General features: G+C 48.5%; 1 protein-coding gene across 1 annotated transcript in view; it reads right to left on the reverse strand.

Annotated features, from left to right (window-relative positions):
* Nucleotides 1–15,717, reverse strand: part of PTPRN (protein tyrosine phosphatase receptor type N) — an 18,957-nt gene extending 3,240 nt beyond the window's left edge. Inside the window, exons 1-19 of the mRNA XM_069104487.1 lie at nt 15,573–15,717; nt 13,934–13,984; nt 13,569–13,682; nt 12,535–12,631; nt 11,549–11,810; nt 11,087–11,465; nt 10,582–10,713; nt 10,153–10,187; nt 9,516–9,781; nt 9,140–9,226; nt 8,723–8,802; nt 8,503–8,567; nt 5,900–6,118; nt 5,077–5,277; nt 4,799–4,946; nt 4,492–4,565; nt 3,929–4,006; nt 3,632–3,751; nt 2,351–2,517 (exon numbers count right to left, since the gene is read on the reverse strand). Coding sequence (XP_068960588.1) covers nt 2,351–2,517; nt 3,632–3,751; nt 3,929–4,006; nt 4,492–4,565; nt 4,799–4,946; nt 5,077–5,277; nt 5,900–6,118; nt 8,503–8,567; nt 8,723–8,802; nt 9,140–9,226; nt 9,516–9,781; nt 10,153–10,187; nt 10,582–10,713; nt 11,087–11,465; nt 11,549–11,810; nt 12,535–12,631; nt 13,569–13,682; nt 13,934–13,984; nt 15,573–15,672 — 2,675 coding nt within the window. The 5' untranslated portion in view covers nt 15,673–15,717. The remainder of the gene's footprint in view (nt 1–2,350; nt 2,518–3,631; nt 3,752–3,928; nt 4,007–4,491; nt 4,566–4,798; nt 4,947–5,076; nt 5,278–5,899; nt 6,119–8,502; nt 8,568–8,722; nt 8,803–9,139; nt 9,227–9,515; nt 9,782–10,152; nt 10,188–10,581; nt 10,714–11,086; nt 11,466–11,548; nt 11,811–12,534; nt 12,632–13,568; nt 13,683–13,933; nt 13,985–15,572) is intronic.
* Between the last annotated feature and the right edge of the window lie 2,031 nt (nt 15,718–17,748).

Consider the following 17,748-nt stretch of genomic DNA (forward strand, 5'->3'; position numbering starts at 1 on the left):
CTTCCTTCCTTCCTTCCTTCCTTCCTTCCTTCCTTCCTTCCTTCCTTCCTTCCTTCCTTCCTTCCTTCCTTCCTTTCTCTCTCTCTTTCTTTTCTTTTCCTTCTTTCCTTTTTTGTTTTTGAGGAGGGAAGGCTGGGTAATTGGGGTTAAGTGACTTGCCCAAGGTCACATGGCTAGTAAGTGTTAAGTGTCTGAGGCTGGATTTGAACTCAGATCCTCCTGACTCCAGGGCCAGTGTTCTATTCATCCCTTCCATAGACTATTTTCACCCTTGCCTAAGCTCTCTTCAGTTCTCTGAAATCATTGTTAGATAAGGGGGTCAGAACCTGATAAAGGATTAATATAATGGCAAGACATTCTACTCCAGCATACTGTGTGGCTCTGTACAAAGTGTCCCCTTGTAAAGAGACCTTAATTTAGTAACATTAAAATTTTGGATTTATGAAAGAATATAAGATCTTAAATAATTCTATTCCTATGGGACTGCATAGTTGAGACATGTGTCCATGAGTTTGTTGGTCCATTTAGATCCCAGATCCTTTTCTGACACTCCAGTCATGGCTCATTCTTCCTTGTTTTATCTCTCAGTGACCTATTCAGCATTTGTCTCTTATCACACGTTGTCTCTATGGGATTTCCACCCCCCTCCCCAGCCATGTCCCCCTTTATACTGGCAGTACTAAACTCAAATCCTAATCTTCCTCAAGATTAGGGAGGAAAGGCGAATCACCTACGAGATCTTCTAGCTTAGTCTCTGAAGCCTCTCCCAGCTCCCTGGGGAAGATGGATGGAGCTTTGAGCCAGGTTTAGGCAGCTGACACTTGCAGAGCTAACCTCCTTCTGAGACTGGTTATTCACTTGATTGGGGGAGGAAGTGAGCAGGGCCATATAGCTTTTCCAGCACAAGTCAGATAGTTTAGGGACGACACTGAACACCTTGCCAAATGCTCAGGATTTGAACAGAAATCTCTCTCTTTTATCAGCCTCAGCTTCCCTTTTCTCTTTCTCCAGTGCCTAGTGGTTTTCAGGGTGGATACAGTATAGGATTCAGATTGGTGCGTGTGTGTGTGCATGTGTGTATGTGTGTGTAGAAAGGTGGGATTGAGATGAACCCTTGCATTCTGCCTGTCTATTCAAAGGGGAGTGTGCCACAGAGGTGGTGGTGCTAGCAGAGATGCCAAGGGCAGCTCCATGGATTTTGTGGCCAAATGGGATTCCTTCCCACCCCATACACCCCAAACGGATCCAGCAAAGCCCCGAGAAGCAACATCAATGTCTTTCCTCCCTCTCTTCCCTGCCCTCTGTCAGGTCCCCCAGGGCCCTGTCCTCTCAGGTGGCCCGCTGGGGCTTTCCTGGGGCCCATCCATCCTGTCGGTGCGGCAGCCACACCTGCCAATGATCACTTTTGTGACTATGCAACTGAAGTCAGAATACTAGCTGCAGATCACAAAAATGACACAGGCAGCTGTGAGGGAGAGAGAGAGACAGAGACAGAGAGAGACAAAGACAGAGAGAAAAGGGAGAGCAACTGAGGAGACAGAACAAGCAGGGAGGACAGGGAGAGATGGCGATGGAGAGAGACAGACTGGCAGAGGATCAAAGGAATTTGAAGAGATCCATAAAAGAGATGGACAAAGAGAAGACAGTCCTGGATTGAAGGATGCGGAGAGGGGAGAGCAGCCCAGGGTGAGAGGTCAGAGAGGGAGCCCCCAAGGCAGGGCACCACATGGTGCAGTGGGAAGAGCTATGGATTTGGAGTCAGAGGACCTGGGTTCAAATCCTTGCTCTATTCTTTTATTAGTTATATGACCTTGAGTGAGTCACTTCTCTGGACCTCAGTGTCCTTGTCTGGAAAATTGAGGGAGGTGGACTAGATGGCCTTTAGGGTCTCTTTCAGCTCTTAAGCTCTGATCTTATGACTCAGCTGGTCCTTACACCCCACCCACTTATTGGGCTGAAAGGAGATGAGACAGGGCTTCCTAGGTGTTATGAACTGGTCCATGGAGGAAAGAGGTAGGCTGGGAGATCGTGGGGAGCTGAAACCTGAGCCTCATTGTGAATTCCATTTCACAGAATGCACTGTCTTTCCCACCCCTCATCTCTCTCTAACAAGCCAAGGAGTAGTCAGTGTGTCACTAAGATCCTAGGACATGAAGGTGTTCCTCCCCTAATCCTGGTGCCTTGAGGTTCCAAGTTCCCCCTGACCAGGGACATGTGTGCTATTGCTTACCCTAAATTATTAAATTTCTATTCTCCTTGCTTCTCTCAAATCAGACCAAATCTATTTCTGTCTCCATTCCATCCCTGTCCTCCTTCAGCATTAGCCCACATATCAGGGACTGGTGCTCACCTGCGGAAGTCCAGCAGGGGCCGAGTCGAGGTTGGGGTGCCCTCAGCTGGCCAGCTGAGGAAGTGGAACTGGGTGAGGGTGCGTGTCTCTTGGGACTGCACATTTTTCAGGTAGAAGCTGCGTACCAGGAAGTCTTCACACCAGATGTGCTCTGAAACCAGGTTCACCTGCATTGGAGAAGGAACTCAGTCTCCAGGTGATTCCCTTTGTTAATAAGGGGGGGCTCCTCCCTGTCCCCAGCATATGTATTGTGCTTTCCAACCTCTGATTCCCTATTAGAAGACTATCCACCACCTTACCTTTCCCTGTCCACCTACTGGGACTCTTTCAAGCCCAGCCTCTTTCTTGAAGTCTTCCTTAATCACCCTGGCTGCCAGCAATCTCTCCCTCTCTGCTGAACTCCTCTAAGGCAGTTGCTGTCTTGAACTACTCATTCAGCATTTGTGATAGCATTTGCTGCGAGAACACCTTCAATTTACCTCGAATATATCTTGTACATACATGGTTGTCTGCATGTTGTCTCCCTGTTAGAAGGTGACATCCTTCGGGGCTGGGACTATTTCTTGCCTTTATTTGTATCCCTTGGCCTGTAGTTCTTGATTTATAAAATGCTTGTTGATTTGACTAAAATGGTCCTTAGAGCTTAACTAGTAGTCCTCTCACTTTACATACAAGGAAAATGAGACCCAGAAAGGGAAAACTAGCAAGAGACAGGACCGGGATTGGAACACAGATCTCAGGACTTAATCTAGTGCTCTTCGCCACCTCCATGTCACTGGGCAGCCTTTGGAAATTCACCAATTATCTCTTAAGCTTCTGCTTTTTCATTTATAAAATGGGGATAACAAACACCTGCATTACCTAGCTCTCAGGTTGGTTATGGGGATCAAAGTGCTGTTATAACCATTATCGCTGCCTTGTCATTTTTCATGTGTGTGCCTCTGGTTGCCCAAGCTAAACTATAAACTCCTGGAGGGCATGAGTCATATCCTTAGACTTCTTTTATCTCCATAGGGCACCCAGTAAGGGTACCCAGCACAGTGCTGAGCAAAAGAGCAAATGCTTAAGAAATGCTGATTGATAAACACGTAAAGGGCTGGGGCTGGGGGATTAGCTCTCTCATCCCAATACCCTCCTTCTTTCTTTAGAGAGTGAAGAGTTTGTGCCAGGTTCTGTTTCTTCCTTTTTCTGCATGTGTGACTTTTCTCCTCCCTTTTTGTTTTGTTTTCTCCTTCCTCTCCCCTCCCTTTCCTCCCATGGTCTCTTGGGGTCCTGCCCAACCTCATAGACATGATAGAGGGATGAGCCCTCGTCTGGCCAGTAGCGGTCACATTGCTTGACTCCATCCTCCACCAAAGGTGCCAGCATCACGATGACTGTGCAACCATTTTCCCACACCATCTGAGGGAGGAAAGATCCCATAGTGTCAGAGGGGTCAGAGGATCAGGGGGTCAGGACATCTGCTCTATTTCATCCCTGCCCACTTCCCCAATTCCTAAAGCTGTACCCAGGTGGAGATATGGGTTGTCCCCTGGGGCAACCCTCCTCATTCATCTCCACTTTTCTCTGGGAGCTCACCTGCCAGAAGTCTGAAATAGTGTGGGACAGTGGGCCCTGAGTGGCGATGTAGGCAGGCATCCGAGGATCATGTTCAATCTAGGTGAGGTACATCATGTTGGGGTGGAGGGGAATCATAATTAGGAACAGATAACAGGGTCAGAAGGGGTGGGGGTGGGTTTGAGCCTTAGTTTAGCTGCTAGAGGAAAATGTAGGACAGTAGAAAGAAGGTTGAACTTGGAGAAACCTAGGTTCAAATCCTATCAGTGGTATGACCTTGGGTCCCAGCTTTACAATTCCCTAACATGCAAATGATAATACTTATAATACCTATTCTCATTGGGCTATTGTGAGGAAAGCATTTTGTAGGCTTTAAAGCATTCTATAAAAGTGCATTATTACTATCATTATTAGAATAATACTGGATAAGGCTTTTTAGGGGCTGGGGCCAGGAAAGATGCCACAATAAAGTGGAATTCACGATAGAAATGATGACCAGCTAGGGAAAAGAAAAGAAACTCAGGATGGGATGGGAGTTGGGGTTGGCTTTTTTGCTGTTGGGAAGGGGGGAGTTCAGTACTCACAATGGGGCTAGCGTTGATATAATCACTCCGAGAAGGACTGCTTTCCACCTTCAGCTTGATTCGGGCATGGTCATCTGCACAGAACCCCACCCCCATGCCACACCTCATCTTTGGGTCATTAGGGCACTAGCACCTCCCCCACCAGTCAGCCCTTCCACCCCACCAAGAAAGGGTTCCCCATTAGGGATACCCAGGCTGCTCCCTCAAGCCCTATTGTAACAAATCAACCCTTGGTCCAACAACCTGAAACCAAAAGGGGAGTGGGCAGGGCCAGTTCTCTACTAGGTTGGGGCTAGGAGCCACTCACAGGGCACAAAGTCAGGGTTCCTGTTCTTCTTGAGGTTGGCATCACCCTGGGCCATACTACAGGAATTGGGCTCTGCCTGATAGGCACACAAGGCTTGCCATTCTTTGGCCAGGCGGTCACGGTTTCTCAGGTGATCCTCCATATATGCCTGGAGAATAGAAGCGGCACCTTGGGACCTTTCCTTCCCACTTACCATTAAACTAGTTCAACCCTTCATGTGCCAGCCCCTGCCCTCCATGCTGCATACAGTCCCCTTGTTCTTTAGCTTCCATCCTAACCAGGATCATGTGTCCTGTGGAGATGTCCATGTTGGCTTGGGCGGGCTCCTCACACCATGATGGAGTGCTGCTGTGGGAGCTGGGACTGGCCTGGGCAGCATCGCTGAACTGAGAGGAGATGCTGCTCACCCTCGAAGGCTCTGGTGGTGCCTCTGACCGGCTAAACAGAGACTTGGTGGCCATGTGCTGGCGGCACAGTTCCTGGGGAGCCAGAGGAAGTGAGATGATGCTCAGAAGCCATCAGGTAGGGCCCAAAGAAAATCTTTTAGCCTTCCCATCAACATCTGAGTTTTATTTATTGGGACCTTTTGTTCCTTGGTTTATTCATTCAAGAAATAATGATGACTAACCCTAACTTTCAGAGTATAGATACCAAATTAGATAGGATGGTCCTTGCTCTCTCATAGTCTACTGGGTTTGGTTGATTTAAAAATACATTTCCAGAAGGAAGAACTCTTATTTTTCTATGTCTCTTCTTACAGCTGAAGGCCTATTTGAATGGGATTTGTGACTCATAGAACCGTGGATTTGAAAGAGATCAGAGAGGATACTGAATACAGCCTCTTCCCCAATGCAAGCCCTCACTCCATAGCATTCTAGAATCTAGAATGTTCTAGAGGTTAGAACATCTAACCTCTGCTAGCACACATTCACAGGAAGGGAATTCACTACTTGGTGATTCAGCTGACTTCCTGAGTCTCATCCTCCTCACACTATGCCCTACTGTTTGCTTGCTCATCCACCCCCATCAATCCTGGGTATTCTGGCCTGTTCTAAGCTCTTTCCTCCCCATCTCCCATGAGTAGCCCTAGGGACCACAGACCTGGTACTCCAAGGTGGTGTCTGCATGGGCTCCCTCAGGCCCCAGGGCTGCCAGGCGTTCCTTTTCTCGAAGTCGCCCATGTTGTCGCAAACAGACAGCCAAGGCTGCAGCCACTAGCAGCCCTGCCACACCTGCCAGGACCACCAGGGTCAGCAGCACAGAACGAAGTGGGGGGGTCCCTCGAGCTGGCCGGGGCAGCACTGCAGCTGCTTCTTCACGCTGTTGACAGTATTTTATAAGGGAGGTGAGTTTATTGAGTTCAAGGGAGGTGGAAAGGAAGAAACCACTCGTCCTGGTCCCATTCACTTTTCATTTGGTCAGACAGAAATGTTCAGGGCTGTTAAAGGCCATAGCTTCAACCTTAAACTAAGCTGATACTCCTGGAAGGGGTCAGTTAAAGAAAATCCCTGATGATTCTTTGTTCCCCCTGTCCAACATCACTCTGCTTGGTGGTTTAGGATAAAAGCAGGACAGGTATTTGGAAAAAAAATTGTGAAGTTATTAAAATCAGTGCCCAGACATTCCTTTATAGTTGTCAGTCAATAAACATCTATTAATAATAATATTGTCAGTTACATTCATATATGGGCAGCTAGGTGGCACAGTGGATAGAGCTCCAACCTTGGAGTCAGGATGACCCAAATTCAAATCTGGCCTCAGAAACTTACTAGCTGTGTGACCCTGGGCAAGTCACTTAACCCTCTTTGCCTCAGTTTCCTCATCTGTAAAATGAGCTGGAGAAGGAAATGGCAAACCACTCCAGTATCTTTGCCAAGAAAACTCCAAATAGGGCCATGAAGAGTCAGATGGGACTGAACAACTCAGCAACTACAAATGTGCTAATTGCCAGAGAAGAAAGGAAGGAAAGAAGAGAGGGAGGAAAGAAAGGATATCATTTCTGATGGCATGCAAACTAAAGGGCAGGGACTGATTCATTTGGGATTTTGTCTCCTTGGTGCCTTGATGGTGTTTAATAAATACTTGATCGAGTTTCTTCCTCTCAGTTCTATTCAGCTTGTTAGAGCCAGAAGTACCCATAGAGATCATTCAGTCCAACCCCATCATTTCACCTATGAGAAAACTGAGGTTCAGGAGTGACTTACCCTAGCTAGTAAGAAGCAGAGCCAGGCATCAAAGCCAGGTCTCTACTGGCTCCAAGCCCAGGCTGATTTCTAACTAACTACGTGGTCTCCCCTCCCTCCATTGTAGAGCATTGTAGAATTTAGAACTAGAAGACATCTCGGACATCATCTAAGCCAAGGGTTATTATCTTGGCACCCATTAACTTGTTTTTAATAGTTTGTAAACTGTATTTTAATATAGTTGGTGTCTTTGCAATCTTATATTTTTTTATTATATTATTATATTTTATTCTAAGAAGGGAGCCTCACAAAGAAGGTAGAGGTCCATGACCCAGAAAAAGTTAAGAACCTCTAATCTAATCCAACCCTCTCATTTTACATAGGAGGAAAATGAGATTAAGAGAGGTTAAGCAGTTTGCCCAAGGCCACCCAACAATAGGTGTCAAAGCCTGCATTCAGACTCTGGGCCCTAATGCCTTCCTGCCATGGCATATCTCCATCACTATTATGATCAACACTAATGTATAAACATTATCTATTAATATCTAATAAACAGCATCTATTGCTCTTCCCAAGATTATCCACATCTTAAACGAGGGAAGAAGGTGATGCTTAACCCAGAGCAAAGAAATGGTAGAATTTCAGACATGGTAGTAAGGCATCTTGCTTACCCAGAACACTTTTTCTGGGTATTTCCATTTTAGTCCAGGTAGCTATAAGAGAACTTGCTAAAAACAAAACAAAACAAAACAAAACAACTACAACAACAAAAACCAAGCAACAACAACCCTATCTCAATCTGACCCAAGGTTTCTCCTTTTTTCCCTTCCTCATCTTTATCCCAAACTTTTCTCATAGAAACCCTAAAGAGGTTGCTCTCATTTGGCAAATCCAGCAGCACCCCCTGCTGGTGGCAGAGAGAACAGCGTGTAAAGGGGGGGAGTGTGTCTTTTCTCTGGCCCTGGGACACTTGGACCATCACTATCTCAACAGAACCAAAGGATATCAGAACTGGAAAGGACCATAGAGAACATGAAATCCAAACTCCTCACTCAATAGATGCAGTGCCCAAGTCCCAGAGAATGCTAAGAATCTGAAATCACACAGCTCTCTACCACTTTATCTTCAAGACTCAGCTGGGGTTTGTCTCCTTTTTCTCTCTTCCTTGATTCCTTCTAAGACTTTCCCATCTTCAAATTTGAATTTATTACCAGTACACTCTGTGTGTGATATCTGTATGTATGTTATATTTGTCCAGTGAGAATGTAATATGGAGATCAGAGACCTTTTATTTTCTTTGTATACCTTAGCACCTATCATGATGCTCAGTAAATGTTTATTAACTGCCTGACACTGGACCCTTCTGAGGTCCCTTCCAGGTGTCAATCCTTTGATCCTAAGTCAATTCTCTAAGTTGTACCTAGGTTTCCCCTGTGTACCACTAACACCTCTTCCTACATTCCCCTGAGACACTGGCACTGGTATTAGCCCCAGGTTAAAGAGAAATTCTTTCTTGCCTACCTGGCCCACCCCTGTCTGCACGATTCGGAACCCCGTCTCCGCTTCCAGCTCTGACTTCACCAGTCCTACAAGAAGGAGATATCTCAGGCCTCTTTCAAGCCCACAAAAATTCTCACACCACCCCATGCTATGCCATGCCCTCTACGTAAGCTGAGTTAATCGGGATGATGGTGAACAGACCTGAGTCAAAGGTCAAGGTGGGGCTGGGGGTGGCATTTACCAGCTTGCTGTGTCACGTCAGCCAGAGACATGTTCTGCTCATTGTTCCGGATTCGGAAGGTGAGGGCTGATCCCACCACACTGAAAGGCAGGAGCCAAGTCATGGTCTCAACCCCCAAGGCTCAGTCATTGATGGTAAAGCTGTATTTAGTAGGACTAAGGAAGGGATAGGTTAAGCTCTCTAGGGGAAACAGTGAAAGATCTGAGGCCAGCTATAGATTAGATAATGGGTACATACCCCTGAGAAGCGTGCCACCAAGCCCAGAGATGACTCCATCTCAGAGAGAACAAAGAGCCACTCCCCAGACCCATCCCCTCTCTGACAGCTTAAGGAGGAGAAGTGGATTCTTCACCTTTCACCTTGCTCTCCATCTACCTTCCCTCCCCCTCCCCCAAAAGTTCAGGGCATCAGCACCACCTGATATTGATGAAATTCCCAGAAGACATATGAATGTGTTCTGCTAAGATCTCCAACAGTCTGACACCAGCAGTCAATCCCAGGGGCCTAGGGTTAGAGTGGACAGAGGAAGTGGGAGGGAGGATTTCTCAGTTACATCATCTTGGGAGAGACATTCATTCCACAACCCAGTGAGCAGCCTCTGTCACTGCTTCCCTCTCCCACCAAAGAATCATCAATCAGTCCCCATCTTCCTTCAGGTCTAATGTTCCTTTTCTGTCTACGATGATTTGTTGCCTTTGTTTTATGCAAGGCAGGTAGTCTACCTGTCTCACTTCCTCTAGCCCCCTTGCCTGCCTCTGGATACCCATGGTCTTCCCTTCCCAAGAATTCTTACTTCTGGTCAGTGACTATGTAGCCATACTCCTCTGCAGAGGGAGCTGGGGGCTGATCTCCCCCAGAGAGTACTTTCTGACTCAATGGACTCTTCTTCTCCATCAGGACAGGCATGACAAGGGAAGGTGGTGGCTCTGTGGGGCCTTCCACTTTGGCCCCATGGGCATGAATTGGGGTGGTGCTACCAGCAGGGAGTTCAGGCAAGGAGACCATAGCAGAAGGAGATTCTACTTTATCTATTGTGTGCTGCATGTCTCCTTCCATTACCTGTTCAAAAGAGGAAAAGAGAGACTTGAGGGGTTGGCCCGTTAGTAGGCACCTTGCAAAGGGGACCCTAACATGCTTGTATCCAGGACTCTGAGAGTCTTGTTGTATGGGTACCCCAAACAATGAGGCTGGAATGTGACAAAGTAGCATGAAATGATCAAAAGTAGTTGGACTAGTAGTTGGAAGTGGGCTCTGCCTCTCATTATCTGTGTGACCATCTCTCTATATGACATTTTTCACATCTGCACATAAGGGATGATGGGTTAGAAGCAATCACTAAAGTTCCTTCCCAGTTATAACATTCCTTGGTTCTATGAGAAAGTGGGGGTTAGTGCTGGGATAAATTCAGCAGAGTTTGGGCTCTATCTTACTTTCTTAGTCTCAGCATCAGTATTTCCAGCTTCACCTGTGGGAAGGATAGAAAAGGCTCATGAGGTAAAGTGAAGAGGGAATTTCAGCTCAAGGTATCTATCCCATTGCCATATTCCTGTCATTGATTAGGGTCCCATTAATCCCATTAGCCATCCAGGTTGTTGTCCTGCCATTGGTCAATGACTCCTTCCTACCACCATCCTCCACTTTCTCCTTCCTTTTTGTCCTTGGCTCTCCTGTTTCTTAAACGGTTACTACCCTTCTGTTCCTATCTTACCTTTCCTTGCCTCTTTCCATGATATATGCTTTCCTCCTCTTCTCCTTATTTCCATCCTAATTCCTGGTTATACATAGTAGCCATGGAACACTGATGATCTCCCTAAAGCTGACTTTCCCAGGGCCTTGTATCTCTCCACCTGGACACTCACCCCGGCTCTTTCCCACGCCCTTGGGCAGCAGCTGCATCAGAGCGTAGAGACTGGAGAGTTGTTCCCGATTCAGCTGCTTTAACTCTACCCCATAGTTAGCTAGCACTGCTGCCAGTTTCTGCAGAAGCACATCTACCAGGGAGTCAGAGAGAGAGAGGGCTTAGAGCTGGGGATGGGAGGGGGGAAGAAGAGAAGTGGTGCCAGGGGTATAAGGGAGGCAGAGGAGTGGATGAGGAGGACCTAAGGATTTGTATAGCTTCTACTGATATACTGGGGAAGCCAATCCACTCCCCAGTCCATTTCCAAGTGTTCTGAAAAAATTTCTCATGTGAAAAGGGTTAGAGGCATTCTGGATTTCATCTAAGGGGCCACAGTCCCGGACAGGCTAAGCTCTCCATAAGACAGGGCCAACTGGCTGAAAGAAGGGAAAGATAGATGGATGGAAGAAAAAGAAGAAAGATGAAATGGGAGAATGGATTGATGAACAGGTAGAAGACTCAGTTACCTGGTTGAGGGTCTGGTGATAGGGATACTAAAGCAGGAGGCTCTGGTTCTCGTTCCCCAGTGCCCCCTATCCCTTCCTCCCCATAGGTCTTTGGAGAATCTCCTCCCTGGCTGTTGCCTCCCTGGTCTTGTAGCCTTTGACCCTTGACCCTGACTGAGGCAGGGGGCTCCTGAGCCAGGTAGAGGAGTCCAGGGTCTTGGAACAGCTGAGCAGGTACAGGCCCTGGAGGGTTCCTGTAGGAAAGGCTGGGATGGGCACCAAATGCATTCTTAGCCGCAGCTCTGCTGAAGAGGGCTGGGGCCTCAGCCTTTGGCTGAGGGACGACTGTGACCAACCCTGGGGAGTTCTCCAGGGCCCGGGAACTTTCCTGGGAGGCAAACTGTGTGGGAAAGCAGAGTTTGTGGTCAGAAGAAAGTTGGAGGTGTGGTGGTAGGCCAAGGAATGGCTGCTTTTGGGTCTCACCTGGTGGAATAGGTAGGGCTGCAGCAGTGTGGGCTCATAGCTCAGGGCAGGGAGTGGGGGCTGTGGGGGCAGCAGCAGATGCTCCAGGAGTGGAGGCAGCAGTTCAGCTGGGAGGGAAGGCAGCAGAGCCCCAGCCCCACCCCCGCCCCCACCCAGCAGAGGCCTCTGAAGTCGCTGTTGGGCTGGAGGGGTGGAGCCCGTGGCAGAGCCTGGTGGAAGCAACTCCCCAGGGAGAGCAGGTCTCCTGGATGCCAGGCTGGACCTGGGGAGGAAAGCAATGTGTGTGGTGGGGAAGGACAGACAGGTAGCAGGAAGAGCAGTGGTACATGTGTCCCTAGAGTTAGCTGAAGGAAGAGCTTGGGCCTTAAGTAGATGTGACTTCCCCTACAAGGAGGCAGCAAGACCGGGCTAACTCCTTCCTTGACCTGGTCTTCCTGGCCCCACCAAAGCAGCTGCTAGGAACAAACAATGTGAGATGTGGGAAAGGGAGGGCAAATTTCTCCCTCTCAGTCATGGCAGCAGGATTGTATTCTGGGTTCCAAAACCCTAGGTCCCTCAGATGCCCACTCTCTACCATGCCATTGTCTACTATATGCATTTCATTGTCCTTTGTCCCCCTGTTTATGTCTCTTCCTTCCTCAGTACAGGAGAGACAAACAAGGAGAACTGAACACCAGGGGACTGACATCCATATGGCTCATCCTTCATGGCTCAGGAATGTCATATATGCATGTGAAATGAGGGGTGAGCAGAAGGGTAGTTAATTACTTTGTTACCAATAGTCAACTCCTGGAGTGGCAGCAGGCTGGCTGAGATGGGCAAAACCATGCCACAACCTTGACTCAGCTCCACAATCCCCTGTACCTTTCTCAGATTCTCTACTCCTTTTTCATCACAAAACCCTTTCAGCTGGGCTACAAAATCCATCAGCCTAAGCTGGGGGTGGTGGTGAGTGCTCTCCTTGTCCCACATGTCCCCAACCCTACCTGTCCTTGGAGCCAGGGTCTGGTGGTCGGAGCCGGGGGATTCTCTCCATCTCCTGGGATATCACATACTGAGTGAGATCATCTTGCCAGGATAGGCCTGAAGAGGTGGAGAAACCCAAAGAGGGTGGTACTTTGGGACAGGCTAATTCATCCAGAGAACCAGAATGAGACTAAAAATGATTCCCAATATGTATATTGAAAGGAACATAGATCAAGGAGAGAACAAGAAGGACTCAGGGCCAGCCAAGATGGGTACATTTTTATCTATCTTTGAAACCTCCTTCTAAGTTATCTTTCTGTTGTTTTGTTTTTAATTGTGACTGAATCTCCCTATCTCATTCAGGTTGGTGTCTACTCACCGCCCCCACTCCTGGGGACCCACCATATTGGTGCCAGACTTAGAAGCTCTACTGCAGCTCAAGATTTCTGAGTTCAAGAGATCCACTAGCCTCAGCTTACCCTCTCAGCAGAGATCATAGTACCACCACATTGGGCCCATCTAAAACTATCTTTGATGATTCTGAGGCAGCTCTCATTTCTGACGCTCCCTCAATAAATAAAGAAAGGCTCTTTAATTTTAGCTCTCAGATAAGCCAGCATAGAAAGAATCATATATGCTCCATCTCTCTCCTTTCTTCTCCTCCCTGTGTACTCTGCCCTCACCTTACAATTCATCTTTTAAAAAAAGTTCTTCCAGTAAAATAATTCTTTGGTCCCTGGTTCTGATGCTTAGGCAGAATTAAAATGGTCAAGAGTATTGTAGGCTGGCCCTAGTAGCCTCTGTCCTGGTCTAAATGGTTCTTTTGGGATCCTCTAGTGTCCATTAAAAGGCAATTTCCCCAAATGCTGATTTAAATTCACTAAGTAGGTAAGAGAATGGATGATTATAGATGTAAGAGTGGTAGAACTGTTAAGGGTAGATTAGGACAGGGAAGAGACACCTTTCTCTAAAAAAAGCTTCAACTTTCATTTCTTTCACCCTTACCTAATAGACTCCTGCCCCTCTTCCCCCAACCTCTTTATACCTCCCTTACCTTGGGACATGAGCTGTCGAAGCACGCTTTGCAATCGCTGGAGGATGGGTGAGGTGACCTGCAGCAGGGGTCGAACTCTCCCCGAGCCTGTCTGGCATTGTCCAAACAAACCATCTAGGGGCACAAGGAGTGATATTTCTGGGACACATGGCCAGGTACCACATTTCATATATTCTAAAACCTCAGGACCAGCCCCTCTTGACTCCTGAGGGGACATGAAAACCATGCTCCCAGAAGACCAGGTGAGATGGAACTCTTTTCCCCTCAGCTCCTGATACAATCAAGTGCTCCCTCCTCCTGCCACTCCCCTTCTCCCCATCCACAGCTCTCATGGCCACGTGGCTGACTTTCCTTTCTCCACTCACCCTGGATACAGACCTCCTGATGAGAGCAAAGCCTACGGTCAAACAGGCAGCCTGTGGATGGACAGATGAGTTCATCAATTTGCCAGCCAAGCAAATCAGATAATCAGACAGATGGAAAAAGGGAGGGGTGGGAAAGGTCATTTGGATCCATCCTAGGGAGGGTTGCATATATGATAAGAGAAATGGTGCAGGAGGAGATCTGGAATCCTTGGGGAAAGAAAGTATTAGGATCTAATCCCAGGGTTGATCAGGATCTTGGCAACGTGATTCCTGAAAGCCTCAGTTTCCCCATATGTACAATGAAACTGTTTACACACATTCGGTATCCTACAGCTCCTCCTATGGGCACAACATTCAGGAGGCCTACAAGACATTGACAATGATGGGGGGGGGTGTTATCATGACTAGGGGGTTAGTGGGACAGGATGCCTAGATCAGCTACTTTTTAGGGTCCTTCTGGGACGTAAAGGCCTCTGGCATTGAAGCCTTGGAAATGGGGAGGGCCTCCCACTCACACAGTGAACAATGGGGGTGGGAATGTGAAAGGGGCGGAGACCAGTACCCTCCTATGGGGAAAAGAACCTGGGGGCAGGAGGGGCTTCTGAGGGTGGGAAACAGGAATTGTGGGGCTGATGGGAAAACGAAGCAGTCTTCCGGGCTGCTCAAGAGTCGACAACCCGCCCAGAACACTCTGCCACTGTCCAGGGTGCTGACGTTCAGGACCGGGTGGGGCCGAGGGTTTGGAATCCGGCTGCTCAGGGCGGTGATGGGAGGTGGGGAGGGGAATGGGAGAGGCATTTCCTTGAGGCCTGTTAACCATCCCCACCGTCAGAACCCACACGGCCACTGGATGCTCTCCCCTCGGTCCTCAAAGACAAGGACCGGCCTGGAAAGGGGGTGTCAGACTAGGAGTCAGCCTGCTCACTCCCCTTACCCACGCGCCCCCCCCCCCCCAACCCCCGCCCCCAGTTCGTGAGTCAGCGACTGACTCCGTCTCCGGCCGCTCAGCCGTGAGTCAGCGCCGGGCCCGGGGGATGGGGGGAAGGGGGAAAAGACCCCCTCCCCCCTCTGTCTTCTCCGGTCCCTATGCCCGCAGCTTCCCTTTAGTGTTGGGGGCTCCGAACAGGATTGACCAGTCCTCCCTGGGAAACCTTGGTCTCTCTTCCGACTCAACCTTCTCTTTCAGAGCCCCTGAACCCCACTAGCAGGCTTCCCAGGCTCCTTCAGCCTGGGATGCCCAAACTCATATCTGGAACATTTTTGCGATCCCCAAGAGACACTCTTCTCTTCTCCCCACTTTTCTGTCCCTGACTTCTTTCAGGGCTCGCTGTGGCCCTTGCATTTTCCTCGGTCTTAAACACTTCAAATCTGAAGCCCCGTCCGCCCCCTCCCCCCCTTTCTCTGAAGCGAAGGCCCCATCACCTCCTGAGCCCACTTCCCCTAAGGTCCCGCCTCCGTGTCCCGGGCCCCACCCCCAGGACTACGCCCCCTTGCTCCCTCCCCCTATTTCTTTCATCTCCCCTCCTCACCCAGTTCCTTCCCAAGTCCTTGACCCCTTCTTTCTGGATTCAACCCCTACACCCCTTATCTTGGGATTCGCCCCCTTCCCATTTCCCCAACCCTTAGGCTTCCTTCTGACCGTGGGCGCTGGTGGCGCTGCTGCCCGCTAGGCGAGTGGTCAATAACAGCAAGAGACAAAAAAGCAGTCGGAACCCCCAGAACCCTGGGAGCCGCCGCATCCTCCTCCTCTCGGCGCGCGCAGGTTCCCCCGGCAGCACCGCAGCGACACTGGCGGGAGCTGGACGCAAGGGGACTCGGGCGGGGCCACGGCACACTCCACCCACTTCAGAGGTGGGTTTCACACGCCCCTCACTGTGTTGCTGGCCCAATCATGGACGGCCCCAGCGACGACTCTCCCAACTCTCCATTCCTTATTTTCTCAGACTGGATTTTGCGTCATAAATGTCGTCATGCCCCTGCCCTCAAGGGGGTCTGCATCACGAAGACCCCTCCTTTTAACGTCCACCCCTTTATATAAGCCACACCCCTAACTGCCATCTGTTCCGCCTCTGCATCAGACTCTACCCCTAACGATGGGAAGACGAAGTGGAGGTGGGGGTACGAGGGGTAAGGTGCGACAGAATTAGGGTGAATTAGCTTTCTGCATCATTCACGTTTCCTTTCTAGACCAGTCTCCATAAAGATCTCCCTTTAACACCTGCAGTCTGGACGGTAAAAGGAAGCAATTTCTTTAGGCTATCTTATAGGGCACCCAGGGTAGAACACAGGAATCCTCTTCGTGAAATAGGTCACAGTTAAACCGGGAGAAATGAGGAAGAGACCATCGATTCGGCCCAGATAGTTAAAGATGCTACTCCCCATTCAAGCTCAAGCAGCTATCCCAGGAGCCAAAGAGCCCCTCTAAATAGACCCTAATTGAGGAGAGAGTTAACGAACTTTGACCTAACCACTTTGGATGCTTGGACGAGACAGCTCTACCCAATCTTAAATGGTGACCCTAACAACAATGCTATCAAGTCAATTGCCTTGAAAATGAGCTCAGCTCTCCTCCGTGCCAGATTCATTCAGTCCAGTTGCTATCAATAAGCTTTTAAAGTTAGAACAGAAACAGCTGGTGGTGTGGTAGATGGATTGCTGGTCTTGGAGTTTACTAGCTGTGTGACCTTGGGCAAGTAACTTAACCTCAGTTTCCTCAATTGTAAAAGGGGGATAATAATAGCACCCACTTTGCTGGGTTGTTGTGAGAATCAAATGAGGTAATATTTGTAAATGCACTTAGCACTGGGCCTGACTGATAGGCACTATATAAATGCTTATTTCCCTACTATTGTTATACTCATTCTTACAGAGAAAGCTGATGCCCAAAGAGGTTAAGTGACTTGCCCAAATTGGTGTGCCTCTCAATTATTGATGAGCTAATAACAATAATAGCTGACAATTTATTTCTGGAGTATCTTAGGGTTTGCAAAATGTTTTGATCCCCACAAATTTGTGGAGTAAGTACTACAGGCACCATCCTCATTTTACAGGCAGGGAAACAGGCTCAGCCAGGGTTAAGTGACTTGCTACTAAGTCACACTGCTATAAAGTGTTGGAGATAAGATGTAGATAAACTCAGATCCAAAGCTCTTTCCACCCAACACTTGCCTTTGACATCAAGGCTGAACAGATAATTCTGGAGCCCATCATCCCAAGGGAATGATAGAAGTGCTATGAAGGACTTCTTAAATTTTTTCTACCTGAGACCCCTTCAGTGCTGCTTAAACCCACTGTTTAAGAAGAGCTAGATAGAGCATGTCTGTTAATTCGTTTGGATGGATACTTCCTCTTTAAGGGAAAGTTGGGAGTTGTGATGAGAAAGGGTACAGGCAAGGAGTTCAATCCAGGAGTTGTCCCAGTCACACACCTGACTCTAAAATGAAAAATCAGAAGCGTTCGGGGCAAAGGAACAACAGCTCAGATTTCAATCTATCTAAAACCCAGCCCATCATCTCTCTCTGCCACATCTCACTCTCAAATCAGCTTCTTCTGCCTTCTCAATTTCTGACTTAGTGCCACTGTAATTCTTTCAGTCACCCAGCCTCAAAACTTTGTCACCTTGGATTCCTTTCTTCCTCAACACTCAGCAGCCTAATTCTGGCTATTCCCTTCGTTGCAATGTTTTTTTACCTCTGCCCTCTGACCCCCTTTCCCAATTCTACCAGCTTGGAGAGGCAAAGATTACAGAACGTAGAGTCAGCAGAAATCTCTGGTCAATCTTGTCTCCGATACTTAGTAGGCAGGCAAATCTCTCT

This window comes from Petaurus breviceps, unplaced genomic scaffold (genome assembly GCF_028583685.1).
Source record: "Petaurus breviceps papuanus isolate PSGF00001 unplaced genomic scaffold, PetGlider_PUasm1.0 688, whole genome shotgun sequence".
Taxonomy (NCBI): domain Eukaryota; kingdom Metazoa; phylum Chordata; class Mammalia; order Diprotodontia; family Petauridae; genus Petaurus; species Petaurus breviceps.